We start from the raw sequence: 26,470 nt of genomic DNA, 5'->3' as shown, positions 1-26,470 counted from the left end.
ACTCACAAACTTCTTTAATGTTTTAATGAAGCTTCCCTGTGGTAATTTGTTATAATCTCTTAAGGAAGAGGGAAAAGGGGGAATTCAGAGAATATCTTTGCTGAGCTGAAGACAATTATTGTAAATAGTGTGTTTACTTCTGGGTAGAAGAAATGTTAGAAAGCCTCCAAGTGATTTTTCAGTATTTTGTTTACCCCTCCCTGACGAGATGCTCAATATCATTTCCTAACTTGCTCATGAAAAACTTTCAAGAAGCAGTGTAGCCAACCCCAAGATCACTGACACAGGCCAATGCAGACACATCTCCTTTTCACGTTTATTTCATTTTGTTTTAAGTTCACAGAAGAGCAGAGCATTCATACGTGTAAAGTAACAGAAGAGAGAAACAGAATTTAAATACATTTAAAAAGAAAAGAAAAAAAAAGCTTTTTTTAATTTTAATTTTTTTTTTAACACACAACTGCGCTTTTTATTTTCCTTCACAGAGCTAGTATCCAGGGAAAAAAATCCACCCAATAAACAAAAATAAAATACCTTGAGCAACAAAAAACCCAAACCAAAAAATGGCCATGTGTTTGTATCATCAAGGGAATATCAGTTCATGTCTACAGGGCTGAAAAAAGGAATATATTTATATATATATATTTATATGTATATAACACTGTTAATAAGGAGAATTCTAACCAAGAGCAGGATTTTTACACCCTTCAGGAGAGCAGAGAGAAGGAAAGGATGAAGCAGGGTGGGGAGAAGAGGCTGGAGGTGTCCTCTGCTTCTCTCCCCCTGCAACCTCCTCCCTTCAGCCTCCTCACTCCCGGTAAATACTTAGGGAGCAGAACTTGGCCACAACTTGCCAGGAAGAAACCATTCACATTCTCAAGACTTAGGGAAGTGGGTTCATAAAAGACTCCTAATATCCTGGGATCAGTGCCTGAAGCTAGTGGTTCCAAATGTTTTCTTCATTTGCAAGAAGCAGATTTTTACTGTGCCTGGCTTTACATAGAGAGGGCTTATTCAAAGAAGAATGTAGCTGTAGGAGTGGATTCAGGAGCACCACCCAAAAGAGGTAACTGTGACATAACTGTGGAAATGGGAAGTTGTCCTGTGGGCCAAGGGATGGGAGCAGGGGTGGGGGATGGGGGTTATTCCCACTTCAAGAGAGCGTCATGAGTACCTTAAGCCCTGGTCCACCCTTAGCTACACCAAGTGATGTTAGTGCATCACTTGGAAAATCATGAATAAATCCTGCTCTTCAGTGCCTGGACACTCAAATTCCTTCAGTTCTTTCAGGCATTAAATGAAAAGATTGCTTTGGACAGATGCTAAACTGAGCGTCTAGGATAGCTTGGGATAAGTGAGGCTATGCTCAGTCCACCCCACAACATGGCACAAGAAAATAATTCCTCCTTCACTGCCTCAAAAACCATCCTTCCTGTAAAACCTCTTCGCAGAGAGCTTGACTTTCACATTTGATTTCAGCTTTTACGACAGCTTTTTGTGTCTTCAACCGTGGCCTTTCAAAATGTGTTTATTTTGGTCTTATTTTCAGGTTATCTTCTTTAAACAGCACAGACCTGCACTTTTTAAAAAACAAGGCCTTTTGCTCTCCATCCACCTGCCTGATTTCACAGCTTGTAACTCAAGTTCAGGAAACTCATCCCATGAGAAATTCTCTCCCAAACAAAATGTATTGTCTTGTCTGTTTCTCACAGACCAGCCTATTGAACTTGCCTCAGACCACATGCTTACTGCCATCAGCACAAGCCAAGAGTTTCCAAGGACACACATTTACTATAATGAGGCGCTTGGCCCAGGATGAAAGAAAACCGATGTTTCCTTTCATATGCACAACTTCCTCATTTGTTACATGCATAATGCCCAATCTGGCTATTTTCCTTCCTATGAAAGGTCATTAGGATATAGTTCAACAGTTAGATTTTATAATATTATAAACAAGGAAACAGCCCTAGCTATTTCAAAGCCCTCAGTTTATTCTGAATATATCACCTCTCTAGATTACTAAGAAGTTTTGGTCAGAAGAGAATTATAGAGTCAGTCCCGAGACCCTGTTCCCTAGAAAGTTTTAGATTTTGAAATGGAGTTGCTAGGATGAAGGTTATGAGATCAAACTGGAGATGACAAACAGCAGCTTAGAATGAACGGTTAGGTGAGCACAGCACTGAGTATTAAATTCTTATTCAGGATCCAAGTTTAGAGGCAAAAGGGATTCTAAAGATGTCATTCAAATACCTCACTTTCAGGGTGAGAAGACCAAGATTCAGGAAAGTTAAAAGGCTTGCTAGTGTCATACAGCTCTTTTATGACTAGGCCTCGGTTTACAGCCCAATTTTCCTGACTCCCAATCCAATACACCTCCACGTTCAAGTTATCACTTATCTTAGGTGGCGGAGAGCACTTTAAGTCTCATGTTAATGTGACCTAAATTTCTTTCAAGAACAGTCCTGGTAGAACATTCATGTGGTTCCTGAAGTCATATTTTTTTTTTTTTTTTTTTTAGTGACCTGTAATCTACCAATTGTTCAGATTATAGGACAGGGATATTATATATATATATATAATTCTGTTAAACACATCAGGCACATCAGAAAGCCTGTAAGAGATAATGCCTGAGAGAGAAACTTCAAAATGAAGTGATTCTGTTTCTTATTTGTAGAATTCAGTATAGATGTGTTGGAACACAAGAGTATTAGATAAAGCAAAGGCAGTTATTTTTTCGAAGATGACTCAGCGAGATATTTCTCAAGGATGTCACCTATTTCTTCTACCTAACAATTTATTAGAATTCAGATGACGGAGAAGCTTTCCCAATGCTTTTGTTGAGTGGGTAACAGAAACTGGGTAGTATTGTGCTCACCAAGGTATGGCTGACTTCCTTGGATTTGGGGTGAGGGAGAAATAACCAGATGCCTGAGAGCTGATGGAATAGGCACAGGAGCCCCCAAACACTCTCTTACTCTTTACTCCCTTGCTGGGGGATCCCGTGAGAAAATGATGGTGACAGCTGCAGCTGGGAGAATCTGCACTTATGTCTTGAAGGAACAAGGAGGTAACCCTTAACTGTGACTGCATCGTCATGGAAACCTGTAGGTGCCCCTGTCCTCTACTTTCTTTGGCTGAGACAACCTTGCGTTTGGGCATTCTGTTCCTCCTTCTTCCCATTTTGACCTGTGACATGCTTTGCTTTTACTTTATTTGATTTTTTTTTCCTTTAAGATTTATGGGTTTAACTGAACTTGGCCTCTGCATGAAAAATGAAGTTTACATCGTTTGTATTATGTACATAAACTAGTGATTTACATTGATTTACACATGATTGGTCCCTAATTTATTAATCAGCACACAGTATGTAAATGCGCTGAAAAGAAATCAAGATTTTAAAATACGTTTCCCACAATATCCATAAACATTTCGCTGGTGTAAATGTTAAACCTAAACCTAATGTTAACACCAGCTTCCTTGCCAAGAGGAAAGTGATGTACTTTGCCTGGTGAAAACAAATTCTTTTTTGAATTTCAGTTGGCGACATTTGAACAGCATAGCTAAATGCAAATGAGAATAGTTTACTTCTCCTCCACTAGTATGCACATAAATGTAAACTCCATTTTGCATTTAGTGAGATGTTTATGGATAGGGTGCCAACCATGATGGAAAATTTACATTACAGGGGCAATTGGTCTTTGGAGGAGAAATATTTTAAATACTGAAGAAAGAATGGGGTTTCCTAAACTAGATTTGTGCTTCTTAACTCAGGGTCTTATCTCACTATTTTTGTGGTCTGCTAATTTGTCTTCAAATGTTTAATAGTTTTTAGGCCAGTTACAGCATTATACTCGCTGTAGAAATTGATACTTACTGGGGACCAAGACTCAATCCAGGCTAAAAGCTTACGAAGATGAAGAAAAAAAAAATGAGGACCTGGTTATTCCCATAGTATTTGATCTGTCAGCAAACAATTTAAAAGTGGGAAAAAATGGGGCTCCATGTCTTTCCTTATGAAACATAGCTATTTTTTTCTTTAAATAAACCAAATTCTGCACTTTCTTCTTTTAAGTTTAAGCTGTTATTCTAAATTTTTCTTATAATACATACATTATTGTAAATATAGCATCTGTAAAGATAAGATTAAAAAAAATACATACACACATATATTATTTTTCCACAAATAATTCAAAGCCTGCAAAGAACAAAATGAGGAATTCAGGGAGACAAGCCCAGAGAAATGGTGGAGCCCTAATCAGTTCAGGGTTGTGCCTGCAACTCTAGATAAGAAGGTTAACAACTTGGTGGGTAACAACTCAAATCATTTCATGCTGAGGAGTTTTGTCTTTATGTGCAAAGGAGGTAAGTCCATTTTTGGAGGTGAAACAGATTTTTGTTTCTGTCCTCCAAGAACATGAAAATCACGAGTACTTTTACAAGGTCTCTATAAATAGCCCCAGTTGTCTGATCACATAATAATAATAATTTAAAAAGCCCATAGTAAGGGAGAGTTCAAGTTCAAGAATTCTTCTGGAAAAGGCCAATAGAACAATCCTTCCCAACAGAAAACACATCCACTTTTCCATATGCCTTAGTTCTTTTAGGACAGAGGGATTTTATATCTTAAACAAACAAAAACAAAAAAGTCCTCCAATAAAGCAAGGCCTCTTGATGAAGAATTGAACAGAGTCTAATTTACAATTCTGCAGTTGTGAAACCTAGGCTAGTTCTCATCCTTCAAGAAGTCCCTGGGTCAAGGTAATATCCACATCACTGAAAGTTGGGGCTAAGGATCTTACTTTGTGAATGGTAGAGTTTCACTTTGTATGAAAAGCATGCAAAACGTATTGGCCATTAACATTATTAGATGCTTTCCACTTCTCTCAATATGGTATTTCCAAATAGTTGGTGTTTTTCAGTGCTTTGATTATCAAAGGACAAGATGCTGCGGGCTGGGGGTAGAAGTTATGGCAATATGATGAACTCAATTCCAAGAAGTCTTCTGTTGAGACCTTTCTCCAAGCTATCTTTCCCTCCATTCCCCACATTACTTAGAGAAATTCTTAAACTTATGAGATTTCTAGGGCCAGTGATGAAAGAGGAGCAAGTAGAAAATTTTTTTTCAAATCCCAGATCCTGCTAGATATGGGCAAATACCATATTTTGAAAATGTATGTTTAATTTATGGTCCACCATGTAAAAACCAAGAGAGCAATGGCCAAGACATTTCTTCCAATGGACATGCTCCTTCCACTAACCTGGTCCTTATGATAAGATAGAAACAGTAAAAAGGCCTGCTGTGCATTAAAGCTTGTAACATGCCACAGGCTCTGTTCCTGAAACTGATAATGAATGGTACTGAAATCAATTCCTGCTCTTTTTATCTTCCTGTATCTTTAAATCACCATGTGCTCTCTTGGTTTCTACTTAAGGGTATGACAGCTTCTTCAACCATCAAAGGTAATAATAACCTTTGTTCCTGTACAAAGAAGACCAAACTGTTAGAGAAATCCCTGATTGTCAATAAATTGATGCTGCATAGGAGTATGGCTCGCTTTCCCTGTGTTTGACTAGCTGCCTTCTTGGATAAGAATTTCTGCCCTATCTCATGATCTGCCATAAGTACTCTTACTGCCATGTCAAATTTGTCCTCTGTTTTCAATTCTAAACAGCAAAATCCTAAAAGAAGAATGTGATATGCATCCAAAACAAACCATAGAACCACCTAGAAGAGATTTTTAAATACTTCTCAGATCTGCCCCTCCCTCCCTTCTTTTCTTCCTTCCATCTCTCTCCTACTTCTCTCTTTCCTTCCTTCCTCTTTCTGCTAATAAAGTTTTTCATTTAATATCATGTCTCAGCTATTATCAAGATTTGAAAACTTGATGAGCTGCCACATTTGTTCTGTGAAATTACTTTCAATAATGACCTCAACAATAATCCTCTTCCCCGTCATGAGCTGACCATTTCCAGTACATCCTGTAGTCTAACAGAGCAGCAGTTGGTTTCATGTAGACAAAGAAGTCTATATGCAGAGTGCCAGCTCTCCCTGTAAGATCTATGGTGATGCGGTAATGCCAAGCTTTGTGGTATTCAGACAATTTCTGCCTAAATTAATTACAAGTTGCTCAGATCTTCTGGTGAAGGAATGAGCTCTTATTTCAGTGTGAATATCAAGATGATTCTCAGAGACATAAATTTAAATAGAGCAGGAAAGGTGAATATAATGCAATTTCTAGTGGTCTGGTCTAGGATAATGATGAATCATCAAGAAGAGTGGTGCTACAGCCAGGCACAGTGGCACACACCTGTAATCCCAGCGGCTTGGGACACTGATGCAGGAGGATTGGGGGTTCAAAGCCAGCCTCAGCAACTCAGTGAGACCCTGTCTCTAAATAAAATATAATAAAAGGGCTGGGGATGTGGCTCAGGGTTAAGTGTCTCTGGGTTCAATCCTTGGTACCAAAAAAAAAAAAAAAAGTGTGGTCCTACAGATATCAGTAGAACAGCAGCAGGGGGATGACATGCATGGCCAAATCAAGAGTTAGCCAAGAACATCAGAACAAAAATCTGCAAAGGATCTTAAGGAGTGAATTCCCTTTTGGTATAGCCGATGCTTTTTCTTAATGTTCTGACAGTATCTTCAGAACATGGGATGGGACTTGGGCATCTGTCTACTTTGCCTATTTTGCTCACTCTCACTGTATTGATCTGAAAGAGGAAACAATCTCTGCTCAGGGGGATCCATGGGGCAAATGCAGTGTTATTTGAAGGTTAGGGAGGAGGCAAAACAGGATTGCTTAGGATCTCCATGTGGCTTATCATTCTCCAGATAGGAGATAACACTTGAGACCTTTCTGTTTCTGGGGATTTGCTCAATATATGTTGCTCAGCCCTGCAGCAGAGCAGGGCTCAGCCTGTTAAACACTGGAAAACATCTGAAACCCTCAAACTTATGCAATAAGAGTGAAATCAGAAACCTTCTCTCCTAGGCCATTTCATCCCCATCACTAATTGTTTTTTTCCCACTGTTTGCTCACCCCATCAATGGTAGGCACTTTCATTTACAGTGATATTCTGAGTGACTCCTGACTAGGTTCTGATGATGGGATTGGGAGGAATATGGGGTCCTGCCCTTGGAAGGGGCACAGCTTGGTTTGAATACACACTGATGTCATGTGACAGGCGTGGACTGGGGAGGGCCTCTGCTCCTTGCCTCCCTCCCTGCCATCTCCCCCAGCAACTGGTTACAGCCGCATCTCACAATTACAATGCAGGACAGTATCTACAGCACGATGAGTCTATGTACACATGGACCATTCCCTTGGCATGCTTTAGAGAGAGACACACACACGCTCACACACATGTACACCCACGTGAGAGGGAGAGACTTGAGCAACACGCACACAGTGGAGAAAATTAAAATGGCACTTCCTAGCATTTGCGGCGTGATTGGTGCTCAGGGGGGATTGGAGGGGGTGAAGAGAGTTGGGGTGGGTGGGCAAAAAGGGACTATTTGGAATGAGCATGGGAGATAGAATACTCTGGAGGGAGAGGGGATGATCTCAAAAGTTGGAGAGATAGCGGAGGCAAGAGAGTCTGATAAAAGGCTGAACATAAGACTCCACGGAGAGTCTGAAATGGCTACAGGTCAGCTTGAATGGAAAACACAATAGAAAGTTATGGAAGTATAACACCAAAGGCAAGACCTTATTTTTTTCCCCACAGATGACGAAGGATGAAGGAAGGAAGGATAAGTGTGCGTGGGGGAGTCAGTCTCCATCTGGTACTTCTTTACTTGTCCTGTTTTTACAACATCTGGATGTCCTTAGCACGGCATTCATTTCCTTAGTAGATATACACACATCCTGGTAGAGCTTTTCCCACCCTGATCATACCAAATTTTTATTGATGGACTTTAAAATTGTTTCCAATGTTGTATTTTCATCTTCATTTTCATATTTCCCCCCTTCATTTATAAACACACAAAGTTGTGAAATAAACAGTCTCCCCCCATCGCGCGCGCTCTCTCTCCCACTCTCTCTCTCTGTATCCTGTGTGACGCATGTTTGTGTGTTTTTTAAATTATTTTTAAATTTTTATTCTATTAACATTTGCTGAGAAGGCAGAGCAGAGATGCTGCCAGCAGCCACAGTGGTACGGCCAGACTGATGGATCCATTTATTCCTCTCACCGACCCAGGTCCTGCAGAACAATAAAAGGAGAGAGAGAGAGAAAAGAGAAGTTACATCCTGACCAATCCAGGTCACAGCTGACTGTTGATGTTGTCGGAGGTGAGGCCTGGCCAGGACTGAGGCCACAACGTCAGTGCTCTTACATGCAGGCCGGGAAGGGCTGAAAACCTTTCCTTTATCCTTGTCCTCCTTGAGGTCCAAGTAAGTTAAGAGGTATCATTTGTTGAATTGCCTCTACATACAAAGTGCTTCTGCTGAAGCAGTCCCTAGCTGGCTGTCACTGCTGTCTGGCGGTGCTACAGGCTCTTGTTCACCCAGCCTCCTTCTGCATGCTCTGCCCCAGGTGATGCATCTACGAGGGTACTTCACCAGCCCGAGTGGGCTGTTCCTGTCAATTTTTCACAGCATCAATAAAACCTGGAGCTGCCCCTGACTCCCTTGTTTATTGGGGGAGAAGTATTAATTATTTGTCAGTTGGGAAGGACATTATAACCAAGAAACTTTATGGATGGGTGGCCCCTTCTCAAGGCAGAAACACTATATAATCTTACGAGGAAGCAGGAATGGAAGCAGGGATCATCTTGCCCAGATTCTTCACTGATCTTTTAAAAATCAAAACCTACAAACAACCCACCCAAACCTGGGGGATTTAGAGGCAGGTTCAAACCTGGAGCACAACTGATTTGAACTCACCCAGGATTGAGCCTGGCATGGCAGCTGTATTCCCTGCTGCCACCTGAGTGTAACTGGAGATGTGACTGTGGGTCTGAGAGGGGAAAGCGGGACGAGAGGAAGGAGGAGAAGGAGTTTGTGTGTTGGTGGCAAGAATAGGATGGGGGCAGAATTTGTGGGTTCAACTCAGGAGTGTGTCTCCTGGGCTTTGTTTGTCCATCTTCTCCTTTTGTGTTGTTCTGTTTGTATTCCAATAAAGGAAATAAAAACATTTTCACTGCAGAGACTGGCTTTAAAAGCCACATAGCTCGACAATGATATTCAAAAAAGAAACTGGTATGACTGTAATTTGAAGTTTTTAGGATACATATGCAGATCAATGTGTGTGGTGTGTGTGTAAATCTGTGATTTGCAAGTGCAATGGAAGCATCTTCTGGTATGTGAATTTCCCCAAAACTGTTTACAAACATACCAGATTGAAGGTAGGCTAACAGGAAAATGCTGAATTCAAGAATGGTTTCTTAATCTATGTTTTATGCAAATAATAAAAGCAATAGCAATAAAACAAACCCAGCAAATGATTATGCAGCACTCACTACAAGGTATTGTTATAAATTCTTAATAAATAAAAGCACACAGCTGTGCTATGGGGTGGGTGTTAGAATAAAACACACTTTCCAGTGAAATAATGGAGTCAGAGAGAGATTAAGTCCATGGTAAAAGTTGATACCACTTGTCAGCAGAGAAGCTGAGGTTTCTAACCTGCATCTGGTTCCGAGGTGTTGTCTGACACCAGGACACTGTGTAGCTCAATGGCCACGTACCTTGGTGAGTCTCTGTCAAACATTTGACAAATGAAACTTGGGCTTGATTAAAATGACAGCCAGTGCAAACAGAAACTAAAGGGGAACATCCTTTTTTTTTTTTTTTTTGCAAAAATGATTTTGAAAGAATATTTTTGGCTAAAATGCCTTCTTGAAAATATTGAGAATATTATTTAAAAATATGAACATGTATAAACTTAGAACAGCATAAGTACTATGTAAAATGAGCTTATCACATATAAAGCTATGAAGGCACAATAAAAACAAATTAATCAACCAACTAATTCTCTGATTTTCTGATTAGCTATGGGATCATATTATCAAAGGGTCCATTTCAGGTTCAAGATTATATATGCTGCATAAGGCACCTGATTAGCATTTGTGGACTAGTGCTGGAGTCCAGGTGTCCTGAGGCTCAGCTCATTGTCCTTCCCTATCCACCTTCTCCATGTCCTTCCCCCTATACCTGCTGACTTTGAGAACATTCAAACTTTCTTCAAGAAAAATCCCCAGGCTCCTGGCCTGGTAGCAATGTTTTAACCCTCTGCATACACAGGGTGAGATGAGCTTATTGGCACATTTGTTTGCAGTGTTGCATAAGTGAGGCTTTCAAAACAAAAACAAAACAAAACAAAACAAAACCCAAAACCACACACACATTAAGGTCCTACAGAGTAAAGCAAAAGCAATTTCTGTTTTGCCTCAGGGATAGTGTGAAAAGGGTTTTCAGAAAAAGTCCATTTTTGCTTATTTCCATAATCTAATTTGTAGCGTTAAGTCAGGCTGAATTGTTTTCCTGACATCTGGGAACTGAATGGTATCTGGGGAAAGCTAACAAGACTAGTCTCATCATTTTATTCAAATGGTTTAAGAAAGCAAAAATTACAGCGTGGGAGACCAAGGTAGGAGCATTGAAAGTTTGAGGCCAGCCTCAGCAAATTTAGCAAGACTCTCAACAAGTTATCAATCTGAATAAGCATGCTCACAAGTAACATTCTTACTAATGAATCTATATATACATACATGTACATCTATATATATATATACACACAGAGAAATATCTACATTATAGTTATATATACACTTATATTATTGGTCTTTTAGTACATATAATACATAATTACTTTTTACCTTCATATGTTGTTCTGTATTATAATAGGAAATTCCAATTTGACTATGTTAATAATCTTTCATTTTATCCTTCATAATGTCATTATATATTTGAAATGCACTGTGTGAATTTGTTTAAAGTATCTTCATTTCTATCAATTATTATTCATTAAGTGCCTTCATATAGCTATTTGATGGCTTATGTGGCTTGCTCTTGTCATAATTGATTTTGAGAGTAAACAGACTTGAGAAATACCAGGGTAAGTGCGTGATAGTTGGGGAATCATCACAAGTGCGTATGCAATTATGGATATATATGACTACATAGGAGACTACTTCAGTTAATGGCTATTTCAGGGAAGAATAATCAGCAAAATCATTAATTATGTTTTAGTTCATAGTTACAAAATTTCTGCTTATTTGTAGAAATGCAAATGATAAATCTTATTTCCCATGCCAGATGGCCAGGCTCAGCAAGTGCTTTCATATACTGACAGATATAATGAAAGCAAGAGTCTGCAAACATAAATTAGCCTTAAGAATAGATGGGCAAATAGAACCACAATATAAAAACTTGCTACATGTTTTTCATATAACAGACAAATATCATGTCTTGATAGTTAACCACATTGTACATATGTGTTATATGTTTGCATGTACACGAAATGTATGGTTTCTGATAAATATTCAGTACATGGTAACATTATTATTATTATTGACACAGATGTTCAGATTACAAAAATGAATGAAATACCAACCTGAATGAAAGGTATTGTTTTGTGAATGGGGTCAAGGCTTTAATGTTTGACCATCAGGGCCACAATTCAGCTGCAACACTGTAAGCCGTGAGTCAACACACTAGGTCAAGATTCTCAACCTGGTAGGGTAAGTGAGATTGTGCCAAGATAAATACTGGATTGGGCTTTGCCACATCAATGCTTAAAAAAGGGCAAAACTTGTAATTCAGGGCAAGATTGATAAAACATCCGAAAATTGGGGGTTATGAGAATTTTTTTTTTGACAAGTCTCTACACTACAAATCTGATGTAGGATACTGAGTCTTGTTTTTCAGCAAAATCTCAAAGAAAGGACAGGTGGGTGGGTTTTTCACCACCTGTTTTGTAGTGTGTGTGCTTGTAGGTACTTTGTAATTCAAATTGGACCAGTTTTCTGTTGCTTCTTCTGAGTCCTTAGGGCCCATTTCCTGGATTTAGGACTAGATTTATTCAAAGTGGTCTTCATCATGCCATCAATGATCCTTGGGAATTCTTTTCAGCCATGAAGGAGTCAGAATTAGGCATATTTTATTCCTACACACACACACACACACACTCTCATGTGTGTGTGTGTGTGTGTGTGTGTGTGTGTATATATATATATGTATATATATATATTTTAAGAAGCCATATTAGAAGAAAAAATGTTTGAGGAGTTTAAGTTTGAATCCTTTTTAGAACTGTTAAGGGCTGATGAAGTGACTGAAAATAAAAGTCTAAATAACTTATAAAACAATTGTTAAACGAAGGAGAGCAATAATCTACAGAATCTCCCAAGTATGGATCTTCGATATTATCTAGGTGTGCAAATTAAGGCACGCTGGGGTCCTGGGAAGCCATGTTGATAGGGAAGAATGAGAAGACGGACTTTGGCGCCACCTGCTGACCATTTTCTGCCAGTACCACTTCTCCTGGGTGATTGAATTATGGATTAAAGTCTATAATCACCAGGGTGGAGCAAATTAGAGGAAGGAAAATACTGATTCTCCCTTTGAGCCCTGGGTTTTAGGATTTAATCTGGACCATTCATGCACTTTCTCCACCCTCTATAAAGTAAGATTTTGGTGGACTGAACTAGTCTCATAGTAAATATGGAATCATAACATCTTTCCCATCAAAATGGCATCATATATATGGCACACTTAGTTTAAAAACTTTCAGGTCCTACTTCTGATGACATTGGCAGTTTATATATATATATCTCCCTGGTATGATATATATATATCATACCAGGGATTGAACTCAGAGGCATTCAACCACTGAGCCACATCCCCAGCCCTATTTTGTATTTTATTTAGAGACAGGGTCTCACTGAGTTGCTTAGCCCCTCGCTTTTGCTGAGGCTGACCTTGAACACCCAATCTTCCTGCCTCAGCCTCCCAAGCCGCTGAAATTATAGGCATGTGCCACCACCCCTGGCTGGCAGTTTATGTTGATGATCTTTGAAATTATGAGAAAAATACTATGCCTATGTCATCATCCACATCAAAGCCCTAAGGTATCACATAACAGCACTAGGCAAGTAAGATTCAAATGTGAGTGGTAATTTGGGAATCATAGCACTGGGGAGAGAAGAGCAGAAGAAGACAATAGTTTGTGCCTTCTTGCCTCAGATAATGCTCTTCCCTAGTATATATTCCTGGCTGCCTCTTTCCTGCTGCCTTCTTGAGGACAGGCTAGAACTGGCCATAAACAAGGTGCTGGACCTTTTGTGGGAGTAAGCACCATAGCCCTTATAATCTCTGTGGCTTCCTGAGGCTGAGAAGGCTTGGGGCCCGCAAGAATGATTTCTCTATTGTAAGTGATCTTGGTTGTCTCATTCCTTTTTGAGATTCAGAGAGGAGACACCTTCCTAGGAGACAATTACCAATCAAGTGCGTGACCACAGGACTTAAGGAGTGCGGTGCCTGGCCACATACGTGCCTCTGTGGCTCTGGTCTAGGGTTACAAACTTTTGGGGATTATCCATTGTGTAGGGGGCACTGCAGACATGGTAATTGTTTGCATCTTGGATCCATTTATGCAGCTTTGATCTGCTTGCCCTGTCCTTGTAGAGATGAGTATGTGCATGATATGTCACATGGCTGGTGGACATGGGACAGTAGGAGGACCCACTAGCCCAGATGTACTGCAGCATCATGAGGCTTTATAAAGACCTGGGAAAATGATGAGAGAGGAGGAAATATTCACTGCTCACGTGTTTCATTTTAAGAGATATCTGGATATCTACTTGATATCTAGATGTTATATTTAACAACATATTTACTTGAATATCTAACAGACAAGTGACTGTAAAATAGACTTTGGGTCTCTCCTAAGAGCACTTGTCATTAAGCAGCTATTATTAAAAAAAAAAAAGTCAGCTCTGCAAGAGCTAACCATAGACAGTAAGGGACAAGGGGAGAGCAGGGTATAGAATAACTAGCTGGATCTCAGGTATTTAAAAGTGAACGGGTATCAAAAGCAAAACAGGGGTTATGGATTAGACCAGGGAATTTTTGTAAAGAAGAAAACTTACTACTTGGAAAAAAAAAAACAGTGCTAAATGTGCTATGGTAATTATTATTGCAAATTACTGAAGTGAAATAAACTCAAGTATATAAGACCACAATATATTCCTGTGAAATCTTAATTTTAACATTTAGAAGGTAATTTGAAATAAAACCATACCTTTTTGCTTGAAGTGCACGGTGGTGCCAATTTCTAAAAAAGAAACATTTTAGCGAAACAAAAACAAATAAAAAATTTTACCAATTGAAATGAACATAATGGTAGTCTGGTACTCTCCACTGAAAGGAGAATGAGAGAAGACAGAAAGAACATTTTAGTGGAAATAGAGATTGGTAGAAATTGAATAAAAGGCAAATAGAGACTGCTATGTTAAAACAAATGTCGTGCAGTTGGACATGGCAAAAGTGATCTGCCAATATGTATTCTTGATGCTACATGTTGGGCAGGTAGACAAATGTGAGGACCCTGGAGTATGGAATATAAAAGTACCCTTGACTGCAATTTAGTGCAACCATAGACTGTCTGGTCCCCAGCCTCATCCTACCATTTTGCTCTCGGTTCATGCCACTCAAGTCGATTGGCCTCTTGCTCTTTTAACAGGAAAGTCTATTCCAACATTGAACCCTTTGCACTCATTGTTTCTTTTGCCTGAAATGCTTTTTCGTCAGGTCTCATAGTCACTTCATTTAGATTTCTGCTAAAATTTCACCAACTAGGGAAGGATTTCCCCATCACTTTTTCAAAACTTGTACCCTCTGTTATTCCTTTATTTCTTCAAGGTGCTTGACTCATCTAAGGGCAGTGATCTCTACCTGGCATCACATTCCACATTTCCTTCTCTGCTGGTTTATGGTGTGTCTCCTCTGTTAGGATACATGCTCCCCAAGGGCAGCACAGTGTATGTCTTGTTAGCCACTGAATCCATAATGCTGAGACTAGACCCTGGTGTGCAGCAGGTGTCAATAAATATTTGTTGCATGTGTCCATAAATGTCAAGGTTAAATCAGATCATAGGGGTCAAATTTTTGGATTCCCTTTTAAGTATCTTTATCAAATAACCCAAAATAATCTGGCATCATTAGAAGTAAATATGTAACATTTCCTTATCCCTTTGAATCTGAGGATCGACTTAATGATTATTTAGCTATAGTAGCCAAAACTGGCGGTAGGGCCCAGATATTGTTCTCTGTGAACCTCAGGAGATAGCCCTGTACAACCGAGTAACATGATTTCACTAAAGATGGAAAGTGATGGGCTCTTCAGCCAGAGAAAGATGTTTGAATTGGACATCTGGTCACCCTGCAGTGCTGCTTGAAATTTGTTCAAGCTTTCTTATGGCTTCAAGGGTAAAGATCAAAATCCTTATCATGGCTCCTATGGCTCTCCTTAGCACCCCTGTCTTCCAGTCTCATTTAAATCTATCATTTTGCCAGCTCTCTCCTGTGTTCTCTCTGACACGATATTTTCTCTGCCATCGGGCTTATGGCCCAGTGATATCTCCACTAGTAATCTCACGCCTCCTTCAGAACTGGGTTCTCGCTTCCACAGAAAAGTCTTCCCTGACCTCCCCGACAAAGCTTTATTATAAGTTCTGCTTCCTGTCATAGTACGCACTTCACTCAACTCCAAATGTGCTTGTCTAATGCTTTGATTAATGTCTGTCTTCCCCACTGGACATTGAGTCCCCAGAGGCAGGGGCTGTGTCTGCTGTTGTGGGCTGTTGTAATCAAGCCAGTGCATGAAGGACACACTGAATGCACAGAGGTCCAAAAACAGAAGATCTAGAGTCTCTGAAGCATGAGAAGAACAAATGTATGCCAAACATCCTCCTAACCTAAAAACATGGGAATCTGAGGAGCTAAATTATTTATACTGATTTAGCACTGAGAGACCAGGTCTGTAAAGACTCCAAGGTTCAGTGCAACCTATGAATCTCCTTCCTCATACATTTTTCATCTGTCCATCCAAAGTAGGTCACAGAAGTGTAATATTTTCTGGCATTCTTATGATAACTATAAAGAACAGCAAGATTGTCCTAGTGTCTCAAGTCTGAAAGTGTTTGGTTGAGAGCCACAGCCAAAGGGGCCCCAGCAAACTTCCAGCTGCCAGCAAGCTTCAGACTGCCCCAGCAACATCTAGCTGATTGGCTCCTCTGCGGTGATGTTCATTGGGCTGTTTCCCTGCCCTTCAGACTGCCAGCTGATGATTGGCTCACAGCTGCCCCAGCAACATCTAGCTGATTGGCTCCTCCACGGAGCTGCTCATTGGGTGACTTCTTTGGCTCTGCCCACGCAACCCAGCCAATCGGCCTCAAGAGGAGGAGGATTGTGGGAGGTGGAAAGGCGGGTGTGGGAGAGGGAGGCTTGTGGAAGCCGGTGGTGGCAGTTGGGCTCTGAGGGTTTTTCCCTGGAGCTGTTTTGTTTGGCGTTTGTAGTTCTAAAAATAAAGTTAGTTTCTTTTTGACAAGTGGCTCCTGATTTGTGCCAAGCCAGACTTCGGCATTTGGTGGCTCGCACGGGGAGCAACTGAGGGTAAGTAAACTGCTCGCCCCTGAGGGCAGGGCGAGAGGATGGGTAGCCATTCTAAGTTTCCTCTTTTGTTTTGCTTCGTTTTTGTTTTAACTTGCCTGTCCCTGGAGATGAGTGAGAGGGAAGAAAAACCACTCACATCTGAGGAAAAACTATTTGCGTTTGAGGAACAGATAGGGAGAAAGGACGGATGCATATGTCAGGAGGATAGAAAGGCTGTTATAATGATTTTGTGTGGTTCCCTTTTTATTGGATTCTGTCTCGGTTTTGTTTGGCGTCATCTTGTTGGGTTGTATTATAGTAGAAATACGGGATTAGCAATTAGTAAAAAACAAACCGAAAGAGTGTTAAGTAAATTGTTAGAGGAAGGAAGCTTCCCAGTAAAACCAAGAGCAGTCAGGGCATACGTTGATATAATACAAGAATATAGCCCATGGCTTTTTAAGGAGGAGTTGTTAGATATATCACAATGGAACCATCATGGTGAAGATTTAAAAAGAATAGAAAAGAACAACCCAGGGACTCTGCCAGTTGGCACATTGTCATTGTGGACGTTGGTATCTGGTTTGCTTAGTCCAAAGCCTTCAGTTCAGACAGAGGTAGAGGAAGAAGAAGACATATTGATTCAAGTAGAAGAGGAAGTCTCTCAAGTTAGTCAGAAAGAGGAAAAGATTCAAGTAAAAGAGAAGGTCTTTCGAGATAGTGAGACAGAGGAAGGAAGTTTAGAGCAGAAAAATCTATCAGGGGAAAAGTTAAAACAGGAGACTGCTAATAAGACCCTTTTATTAGAGAGCGTAAGTGTCCAACCAACAGCACCGCCTCTACAGGAGACTGCTACTAACAGCATTCTATCACCAGAGGGCGTAAGTGTTCAACCAACAGCGCCACCTCTACAGGAGACTGCTACTAACAGCACTCTATCACCAGAGGGCATAAGTGTCCAATCAACAGCACCACCTCCATATGCTAAGAGACTCCCAACCCCCGCAGTTGATAGTTGGGATCCTGAGACAGGATCTCAAGTATGCCCTGTATTTGAGGTAGGAGGGCAGCGAACTTACCAGGGTTTAAATTTCAAATCAGTGAAGGAGCTAAAAGAGGCTGTAACAACCTATGGTCCTCAAGCACCCTTCACTGTAAGCTTGGTCGAATCCATTACCAACTTAAGCATGACGCCAGCAGATTGGGCTAGTTTGTGTAAAGCTGTGCTAAATGGAGGACAATACCTGTTATGGAAGGTTGCCAATGAGGAATTTTGCAAGGAGACGGCTAGTCGAAATGCAGCAGCTGGTTATCCTCAGAGAAATCTAGATATGTTGTTAGGAAAGGGACCTTATGAGGATCGGCAGCAACAACTTGCATATGATCCTGGTGTATATTTACAAATTGCTGTAGATGCAGTTAGGGCATGGAAGTCTTTACAAGAACCTGGAGGTTTACAAGGTCAATTATCTAAGATAATACAAGGAGCTAATGAACCTTACGCTGAATTTGTAGATAGGCTTATTCAAACAGCTACCAGAGTTTTTGGGAATACAGAACAAGCAATGCCATTTATAAAACAACTGGCTTATGACCAAGCGAATCGTTGGTGTAGAGATATCATTAGACCATGGAAACATGAAGATTTAAACACATATATTAAATTATGTAGAGACATTAATGAACAAGGGCAAATTGTGGCAGCTGCAGTAAAACAAGCTTTAGATGCCAGAGACATTAATGAACAAGGGCAAATTGTGGCAGCTGCAGTAAAACAGGCTTTAGATGCCAGAGACATTAATGAACAAGGGCAAATTGTGGCAGCTGCAGTAAAACAGGTTTTAGATGCCAGAGACATTAATGAACAAGGGCAAATTGTGGCAGCTGCAGTAAAACAGGCTTTAGATGCCAGGCCAAGAACATGCTACAATTGTCAACAAACAGGACATTTTAAAAGGAATTGCCCCATAGGAGGAGGGTTTAACAAAACTAGGTATCAAACAAGTAGAATACCGGGTATTTGCCCACGATGCCGTAGAGGGAGACATTGGGCTAATGAATGCCGTTCTCAAACCACCATAGAGGGTACTCCATTATATTGGGCTAATGAATACCGTCCTCAAACCACCATAGAGGGTACTCCATTATCAAAAAACGAACAAGGACAAGGTGTTTATCCACAATATCGTGGACAAAGGCATCGGGCTCCGTTGCCAAAAAATGGACAGGGGGCCCCAATGCTCCGGGGCCCCAAACCACAAATATACGGAGCACTGGAGGAACCCAGCAACCCCATCAAGGTAGTGCCCAGCACATCAGATCCCTCATCAGACAAACCAGAGGGAGCGCAGGGTTGGACATCTGCGCCTCCACCAAATCAGTACTAACTCCAGAGATGGGAGTTCAAATCATTCCCACAGGGGTAAAAGGACCTCTTCCCAAAGGAACAGTAGGCTTATTATTGGGACGCAGCTCTTCTACTCTAAAAGGACTTTTGATAAGTCCTGGGGTAATTGATTCCAATTATGAAGGTGAAATAAAAATTATAGCCAGTTCTCCAAAGGGTATATCAGTAATTTCACCAGGAGATAGAATAGCACAGTTACTAATAATACCAAGCCTACATGATAAATTTTCCAGTCATGTTGTAGAAAGAGGTTCCAAGGGATTAGGCTCCACAGGTGTAGATTGGGCTATGCTTTCTTTAAATTTAGATTCTCGCCCCATGCTAAAACTAAATATTCAAGGACATGAATTTAATGGGCTACTGGATACAGGTGCAGATCTTAGCATCATCTCTCGTCACGAATGGCCAAAACATTGGCCATTACAACAAGCCACTCAATCGCTTCGAGGCCTAGGAGTGGCAACTAATCCCGATAGAAGTGCAATGCTATTAGATTGGAAGGATCCTGAAGGATGTGAAGGAACTATACAGCCATATGTATTGGATCATCTTCCCGTAAATTTATGGGGACGAGATGTCTTAGATCAATTAGGTTTGACATTAACAAATAATATCAATCAAAATGCACCCACTATTATGGCTAGACAAGGTTTTAGGAAAGGAAAAAGATTAGAAAGACAAGAACAATGTATAGCAGCACCAATACAAATAGATCAAGGAACAGACAGACATGGGTTGGATTTTCACAAAGGGCCACTGAGACAATAAAAATTACATGGAAATCAGAAAGACCAGTATGGGTTCCTCAGTGGCCCTTGACTAAAGAAAAGACACAAGTAGCCCATGATCTGGTCAAACAACAATTAGCGGAAGGACATATACAACCTTCTGTATCTCCCCATAATACTCCCATTTTTGTCATCAAAAAGAAATCTGGTAAATGGAGATTACTGCAAGATTTAAGAGCCATTAACAATGAAATGGTCATTATGGGACCTGCTCAATCGGGGATTCCTCAATTGTCTGCTTTGCCAAAAACTTGGTATGTTTTAGTTATAGATATTAAAGATTGTTTTTTTTCAATTCCAATTCATCCTGAGGATAGTCCACGTTTTGCATTTACTATCCCTGCACTAAATCATGAAGGTCCTGATCAGAGATATGAATGGAAAGTACTCCCTCAAGGGATGGCTAACAGCCCAACTATGTGTCAAATTTATGTTAACAAAGTAATCCAGCCACTTAGAAATCAAAATCCTGAACTACAAATATTTCACTATATGGATGATGTGTTATTGGCACACAAAGCTAAAAACACATTGCTAGAATGTTATGCCACACTTACAAACTTATTAAAAAATTATAATCTAGAGATAGCAATAGATAAAGTGCAATTAAATTTTCCAATTAATTATTTAGGAGTTCTATTATCCTCAACCATGGTCCGTCCACCAAAAATTCAAATACGAGTAGATCAACTCAAATCACTTAATGACTTTCAAAAGTTATTAGGAGACATAAATTGGATAAGGCCTTATCTAGGTATTCCAACAGGAGAATTGGGACCTTTATTTGATATCCTAAAAGGTCCATCAGATCCAAATTCACCCCGAATGTTAACGCCTGAAGCAAGAAAGGCATTAAAAATCATTGAAACATATATGGAAAATATGCATTTGGATAGAATTGATATAAGTTTGCCTTTATTATTTATTGTATTACCAACAAAAAATATTCCTACAGGAGTATTTTGGCAAGAAGGTCCATTATTATGGATACATTTATCTTATTCTCCTAACACTATTCTTACTAGATATCCTGAGGCTGTAGGACAATTAATACTCAAAGGAATAAAAACAGCAAAGGCAGTGTTTGGAATTTCTCCCCATAAAATTATTACTCCATATACTATGAATCAAATTGATGAATTAGCTAATGAGTTAAATACTTGGGCAATAATAATGTGCAAATCTAATGTTTCATTTGATAACCACTTACCATCTAATCCTTTATTGTCTTTTTGGTCATTGCATCCTGTAATTTTTCCAAAAATGACAAGAAAAACACCTATCATGAATGCTCCAAATATATTCACTGATGGGTCAAATAATGGTACAGCAGCAATAGTTACACCTGATCAAACTTTTACATTTTTAGTACCCAAACAATCAGCTCAAAAGGTAGAGCTTAATGCAGTATTACAAACTTTTGTGATGTTTAAAGATTCTGTATTTAATTTATTTTCTGATAGCCAGTATATAGTTAATGCTATAGTATCCCTTGAAGATGCTGGTAGAATTTCCCCTTCTTCTACTGTTTTCTCTTTGTTTTCCACTATACAAAGTTTAATCTGGGACAGAAAAGATCCATTCTTTATAGGACATATCAGGGCACATACAGGATTGCCTGGAGCCCTTAGTTTAGGCAATGATTTAGCAGATAAAACTACACGTGACATACATATTTTCTCTGTACTAGAAGAAGCTATAAATTTTCATGAAAGATTCCATGTCAATGCTAATACTTTACAAAAGCGTTTTAAAATAACTAAGGAACAAGCTAGACAAATAATAAAACAATGTCAAAATTGTGTGACCTTTTTACCACAAGTTAATCTTGGAGTCAATCCTAGAGGATTGATGCCTAACCATATTTGGCAGATGGACGTCACACACTTGCCAGAATTTGGAAAATTAAAATATTTGCATGTTACAATTGATACTTCTTCTGGATTTTTGATGGGCTCCCTTCATGCCGGCGAAAAAACTAAAGATGTTATAGCTCATTGCTTACAAAATTTTGCCACTGTGGGCATTCCAAAACAGTTAAAAACAGATAATGCCCCTGGTTATACGTCTACTTCTTTTAAACAATTTTGCTCATCATTTGGCATTACTCATATAACAGGAATCCCATACAATCCACAGGGTCAAGGCATAGTTGAAAGAGCTCATCAAACTATTAAAATGTACTTATTAAAGCAAAAAGATGGAATTGGGAAGGGGTATATATTCCCCAAAGATAAACTTAAAATAACGCTTTTTACTCTAAACTTTTTAAATTTGGATTCATCAGGACTTAGTGCTGCAGAAAGGCATATGTGTCCAAAAAATGTACATAAGCCCAAGGTACTTTGGAAAGATATTCTAACAGGACAATGGAAAGGTCCTGACCCAGTAATTGTCTGGAATCGGGGGTCTGTTTGTGTGTTTCCACAGGAAGAACAGCAGCCGATTTGGATTCCAGAGAGATTAACCAAGGTTCTGACCCAGAACAGCAGCCGATTTGGATTTCAGAGAGATTAACCAAGGTTCTGACCCAGTGATTGTCTGGAGTCGGGGGCCTGTTTGTGTGTTTCCACAGGGAGAACAGCAGCTGATTTGGATTCCGGAGAGATTAACTAAAATCCTGACCCAGTGATTGTCTGGAGTCGGGGGTCTGTTTTTGTGTTTCCACAGAGAGAACAGCAGCCGATTTGGATTCCAGAGAGATTAACTAAAGCGATTTCTACAGACCAAAAAGAAGATGATTTAGCTCAAATCCATAATAGCTGATATCCAAAACTCCAATTTGGCTATCCTTACATCTGCGACAGAACCAGGATGCTTTTTTCAATATCTATTTTATTATTGCCCTTTCCCATATCATGAAGTTCTATTTTATTTTTTTGAGCTCATACAGACCTAGGTTAATGTTTTGCTGATCAGTTCTATTTTTTTTTTTTTTTGACTATAGAGTTTTTAAACATTGCAATAGAGATTTTACCTGTAAAAAGTTATAAGGCCTTTACTATTGTGTTATGTGTTGTATGTATTATATTATGTGTGCACACTTGTGTTTTGTGTTATATGTTTGAATGTACGTATGTCCAATGTACATATTTCTATATATCATATATGATGAGCGCTCATGAAAAGATGGATCCAAATATTTTTTTTTTTATTCACGTGATTTAAATGGTTTAATTTAAATTGGGTAAATAACTGTTAAGAATTGTTTTAATATGTAAACAAAAAGGAGGTTAACAGATCTGTTTGTTTACTCTCACCTTTAGTTTTCATTATATTTAATAATTCTCTTCACTATAATATAAATTGTTAAGAAAATTGTTTTCTTTTAGTGTCTTCTGGAATGTTACCTAATTTTTTCTTTAGCCATTATTGCCAGAATTTCTATCTTCATCCCAGTGCCGATGAAGATAATATAAATTGTTAAGAAAATTGTTTTCTTTTAAGAAAATTGTTTTCTTTTAGTGCCTTCTGGAATGTTACCTAATTTTTTCTTTAGCCATTATTGCCAGAATTTCTATCTTCATCCCAGTGCCGATGAAGATAATATAAATTGTTAAGAAAATTGTTTTCTTTTAGTGTCTTCTGGAATGTTACCTAATTTTTTCTTTAGTCATTATTGCCAGAATTCCTATCTTCATCCCTGTGCCAGTGAAGACAAAGATAAAACTAATCTACAGTTTCTGCAATAGCCATCACTGAACTGCTTACAGAACTTACACTGAACTGCTTACAGAACCGTCAATTGACTTGGTATATCTTCCTCCCTTCTGCTTGTCATGATCATTCAGCTAAAATTTGGGGGTCAACAGAGGTGAGGCAAAGAACCTCACCCCCCCCCCCCCCCCCCCGCTGAGACCTCTCCACAGGTGTGGCTGTACTGGACCGGTAGTCAATGACGGGTAAGATCCAATTACAATGGTACCAACCTAAGACAGGAGGCTGACGCCCTGAGGTCAGCTCATCCGAAGACGGGTAAGGACCATATGTATTGGACAACCTAAGGCAGGCACGGTCCATAAGCCACATGCTTGTTGTTTAAACAGAGAGGGGGAGATGTTGAGAGCCACAGCCAAAGGGGCCCCAGCAAACTTCCAGCTGCCAGCAAGCTTCAGACTGCCCCAGCAACATCTAGCTGATTGGCTCCTCTGCGGTGATGTTCATTGGGCTGTTTCCCTGCCCTTCAGACTGCCAGCTGATGATTGGCTCACAGCTGCCCCAGCAACATCTAGCTGATTGGCTCCTCCACGGAGCTGCTCATTGGGTGACTTCTTTGGCTCTGCCCACGCAACCCAGCCAATCGGCCTCAAGAGGAGGAGGATTGTGGGAGGTGGAAAGGCGGGTGTGGGAGAGGGAGGCTTGTGGAAGCCGGTGGTGGCAGTTGGGCTCTGAGGGTTTTTCCCTGGAGCTGTTTTGTTTGGCGTTTGTAGTTCTAAAAATAAAGTTAGTTTCTTTTTGACAAGTGGCTCCTGATTTGTGCCAAGCCAGACTTCGGCATTCTACAGTGTGCCATTAGCAAAACTGGTGCCAGCCAGACTCACAGTTCCTAAGAGCTGGTGGTGTCTGCAGGTAAGGACAGTTTCCCTAAACTGGCCAGACGTGGAAGAGGATGTTTTTCTGTATTGTGATTACTGGTGGAGCTTTGAAGATGTTCAAATATGTTAGCATCTGCTTTTCTGACCTTGAACTATGCTACTTGAAGATATTCCAGTTGACAGAGGCAACACAAGGCAAGTTCATACAGGACTGAGTAAGAATTGTCCTTCCCTGGCAGAAGCCAGCAATGGTTGCCATAAGTACCCTGGAATGGGAAGCCAGGATCTCTCAATATATAGAATACTGATGTCTGATATTGACAGCCTTCTCTGTAGGTCTCATCATCCAACCACAAACGTTTCAACTGTATTTCAAACATACTCCCACTAATTTTTCTTTCTTCATACCTTTTTGACACCTTTACTTTGAAATTAACATATTTCCTTCAAAATTGTTGGAAAGGCACAGCTGAGAATGTGCTCATGTTAGTATGAAGAAATTGAGGCCCAGATCACACAGATAGCAAAAGGCAGAACTGGGACTGAAATTCACTACTCCCAGTTCTCTAACTAGAACCGAGTACACTTTTCTCTCATACCCTCTGATATTTTTTCTATAAAACGAGGCCTCAGCTGGGAGTGGTGTTACAAGCCTGTAATCCCTCAGCATCTCCGGAGGCTGAGGCAGGAGGATCCTGAGTTCAAAGCCAGCCTCAGCAAAAAGCCAGGCGCTAAGCAACTCAGTGAGACTCTGTCTCTAAATAAAATACAAAATGTGGCTCAGTGATTGCATGTTCCTGAGTTCATTCCCCGGTACCAAAAAAAAAAAAAAAAAAAAAAGCAAGCCCTCTATAACTCTAGCAGTATTGCTGGGACATTTGAATGATGCAATACTGGACAAAAAGGGTCTGCTCTTGTGCAAAGTGCAGCTCTCCTTTCTTGGGCCAAAACTCTTGTCTTAGTATTCTTGAGAATTTATAGGGATCATTCAGGTAACAGATTGATAATCTTTACCCAAAGGGGCCTAAATCCTCAATGGAACCTTTTTCAGATAAAGAGCACCAAGTTCCCCATGCTCTCTCTTAGCTCCACAGGCTTCAGTGGAAACAATATTGTTTTAGTCAGCTTTTAAGAGCTAATCAGAACAATTCAGAGGAGGGAAAGTTTATTTAGGCTCACAATTTCAGAGGTTCAGTCCATGATGGGTCAAATCCATAGCTCTTAGGTCCAGGTGAGGCAGAACTTTATGGTGGAAGAGTCTGTCAGAGGAAAGCAGCTCAGGCCATGGTAATTAGAAAGCAGAGAGAACTCTGCTCACCAGGGACAAACTAAAAACCCCAAAGTCACACCCCTAGAGACTTATTTCCTCCAGCCATACCCTACCTGCCTACTCTTAACCAACCAGTTCATCCATATCAGTGAATTGATCCACTGATAAGTCAGAATTCCCATGATCTAATAATTTTACATCTGAAAATTCTTGCTCTGTCTCACACATGAGCTTTTGGGAGACACCTCCTATCCAAACATAACAAATGTCAAGGGATTGTGCAGGAACTGGGTCAGGCAGGGAGGCCAATGATTCAGCTTAAGCTAGAAAGCATCTCTTACCCTCTTGTTTCCTCAGTTTCATCTTCTGTAAAATGAGTTTAGTAAATTTGACCCTTAGAAATCTGTGCCATGGATTAGATAAATTAATCTATATGCTCTTCTTGGAATGGTGCCAGACACCTAGTAAGTGCTTACATAGAGATATTATTACCAGTTCTATGGTAAAATATCTTCTACAGAGGATTATTAGTGCAATTTCTGTGGCAAGAGAAAAAGATATCCCAATAAATTAAGCCATGATAGTGCAATTCTAAAACATCAAGAGCGTACACATAAAAATAAATCTGTTGTGGCACTAGGATACACAAAACACTAGGGACACACACACAAAAAAGTGACAAAAAGCAGATAGCTCAGGCAGAACTTTGTTCAGAGTAGAAGTGGCAATGTGCCCCAATGACCCAGTCACTGGAATGGGTTGTAACCTCTAGATGATATGTTAGAGGCAGATATTTTACAATTGATTACAAAGACCTACATAAAATAAAGATTTAAAAACATTCTCAAGTACTTCACTCTATAAAGAAATTA

At 39.9% G+C, this 26,470-nt stretch overlaps 1 protein-coding gene across 3 annotated transcripts in view; it reads right to left on the bottom strand.

The window, feature by feature from the left end:
• Positions 1 to 302: 302 nt before the first annotated feature.
• Lsamp (limbic system associated membrane protein) overlaps positions 303 to 26,470 on the bottom strand; it is a 607,460-nt gene continuing 581,292 nt past the window's right edge. For 2 of the 3 annotated variants that reach the window (XM_021727951.3, XM_005327614.4), the window contains one exon: positions 303 to 8,205. In XM_021727951.3, the coding sequence (XP_021583626.1) occupies positions 8,108 to 8,205 (98 nt within the window). In that variant the 3' untranslated portion in view covers positions 303 to 8,107. Of the gene's footprint in view, positions 8,206 to 14,247; positions 14,281 to 26,470 lie in introns of all 3 variants that reach the window. The other variant, XM_005327613.4, reaches the window with a different exon arrangement.

Source organism: Ictidomys tridecemlineatus, chromosome 3, assembly GCF_052094955.1.
Source record: "Ictidomys tridecemlineatus isolate mIctTri1 chromosome 3, mIctTri1.hap1, whole genome shotgun sequence".
Classification (NCBI taxonomy): Eukaryota; Metazoa; Chordata; class Mammalia; order Rodentia; family Sciuridae; genus Ictidomys; species Ictidomys tridecemlineatus.
The sequence above is the reverse complement of the archived record's forward strand: the minus strand, read 5'-3'. Positions and strand labels throughout refer to the sequence as shown.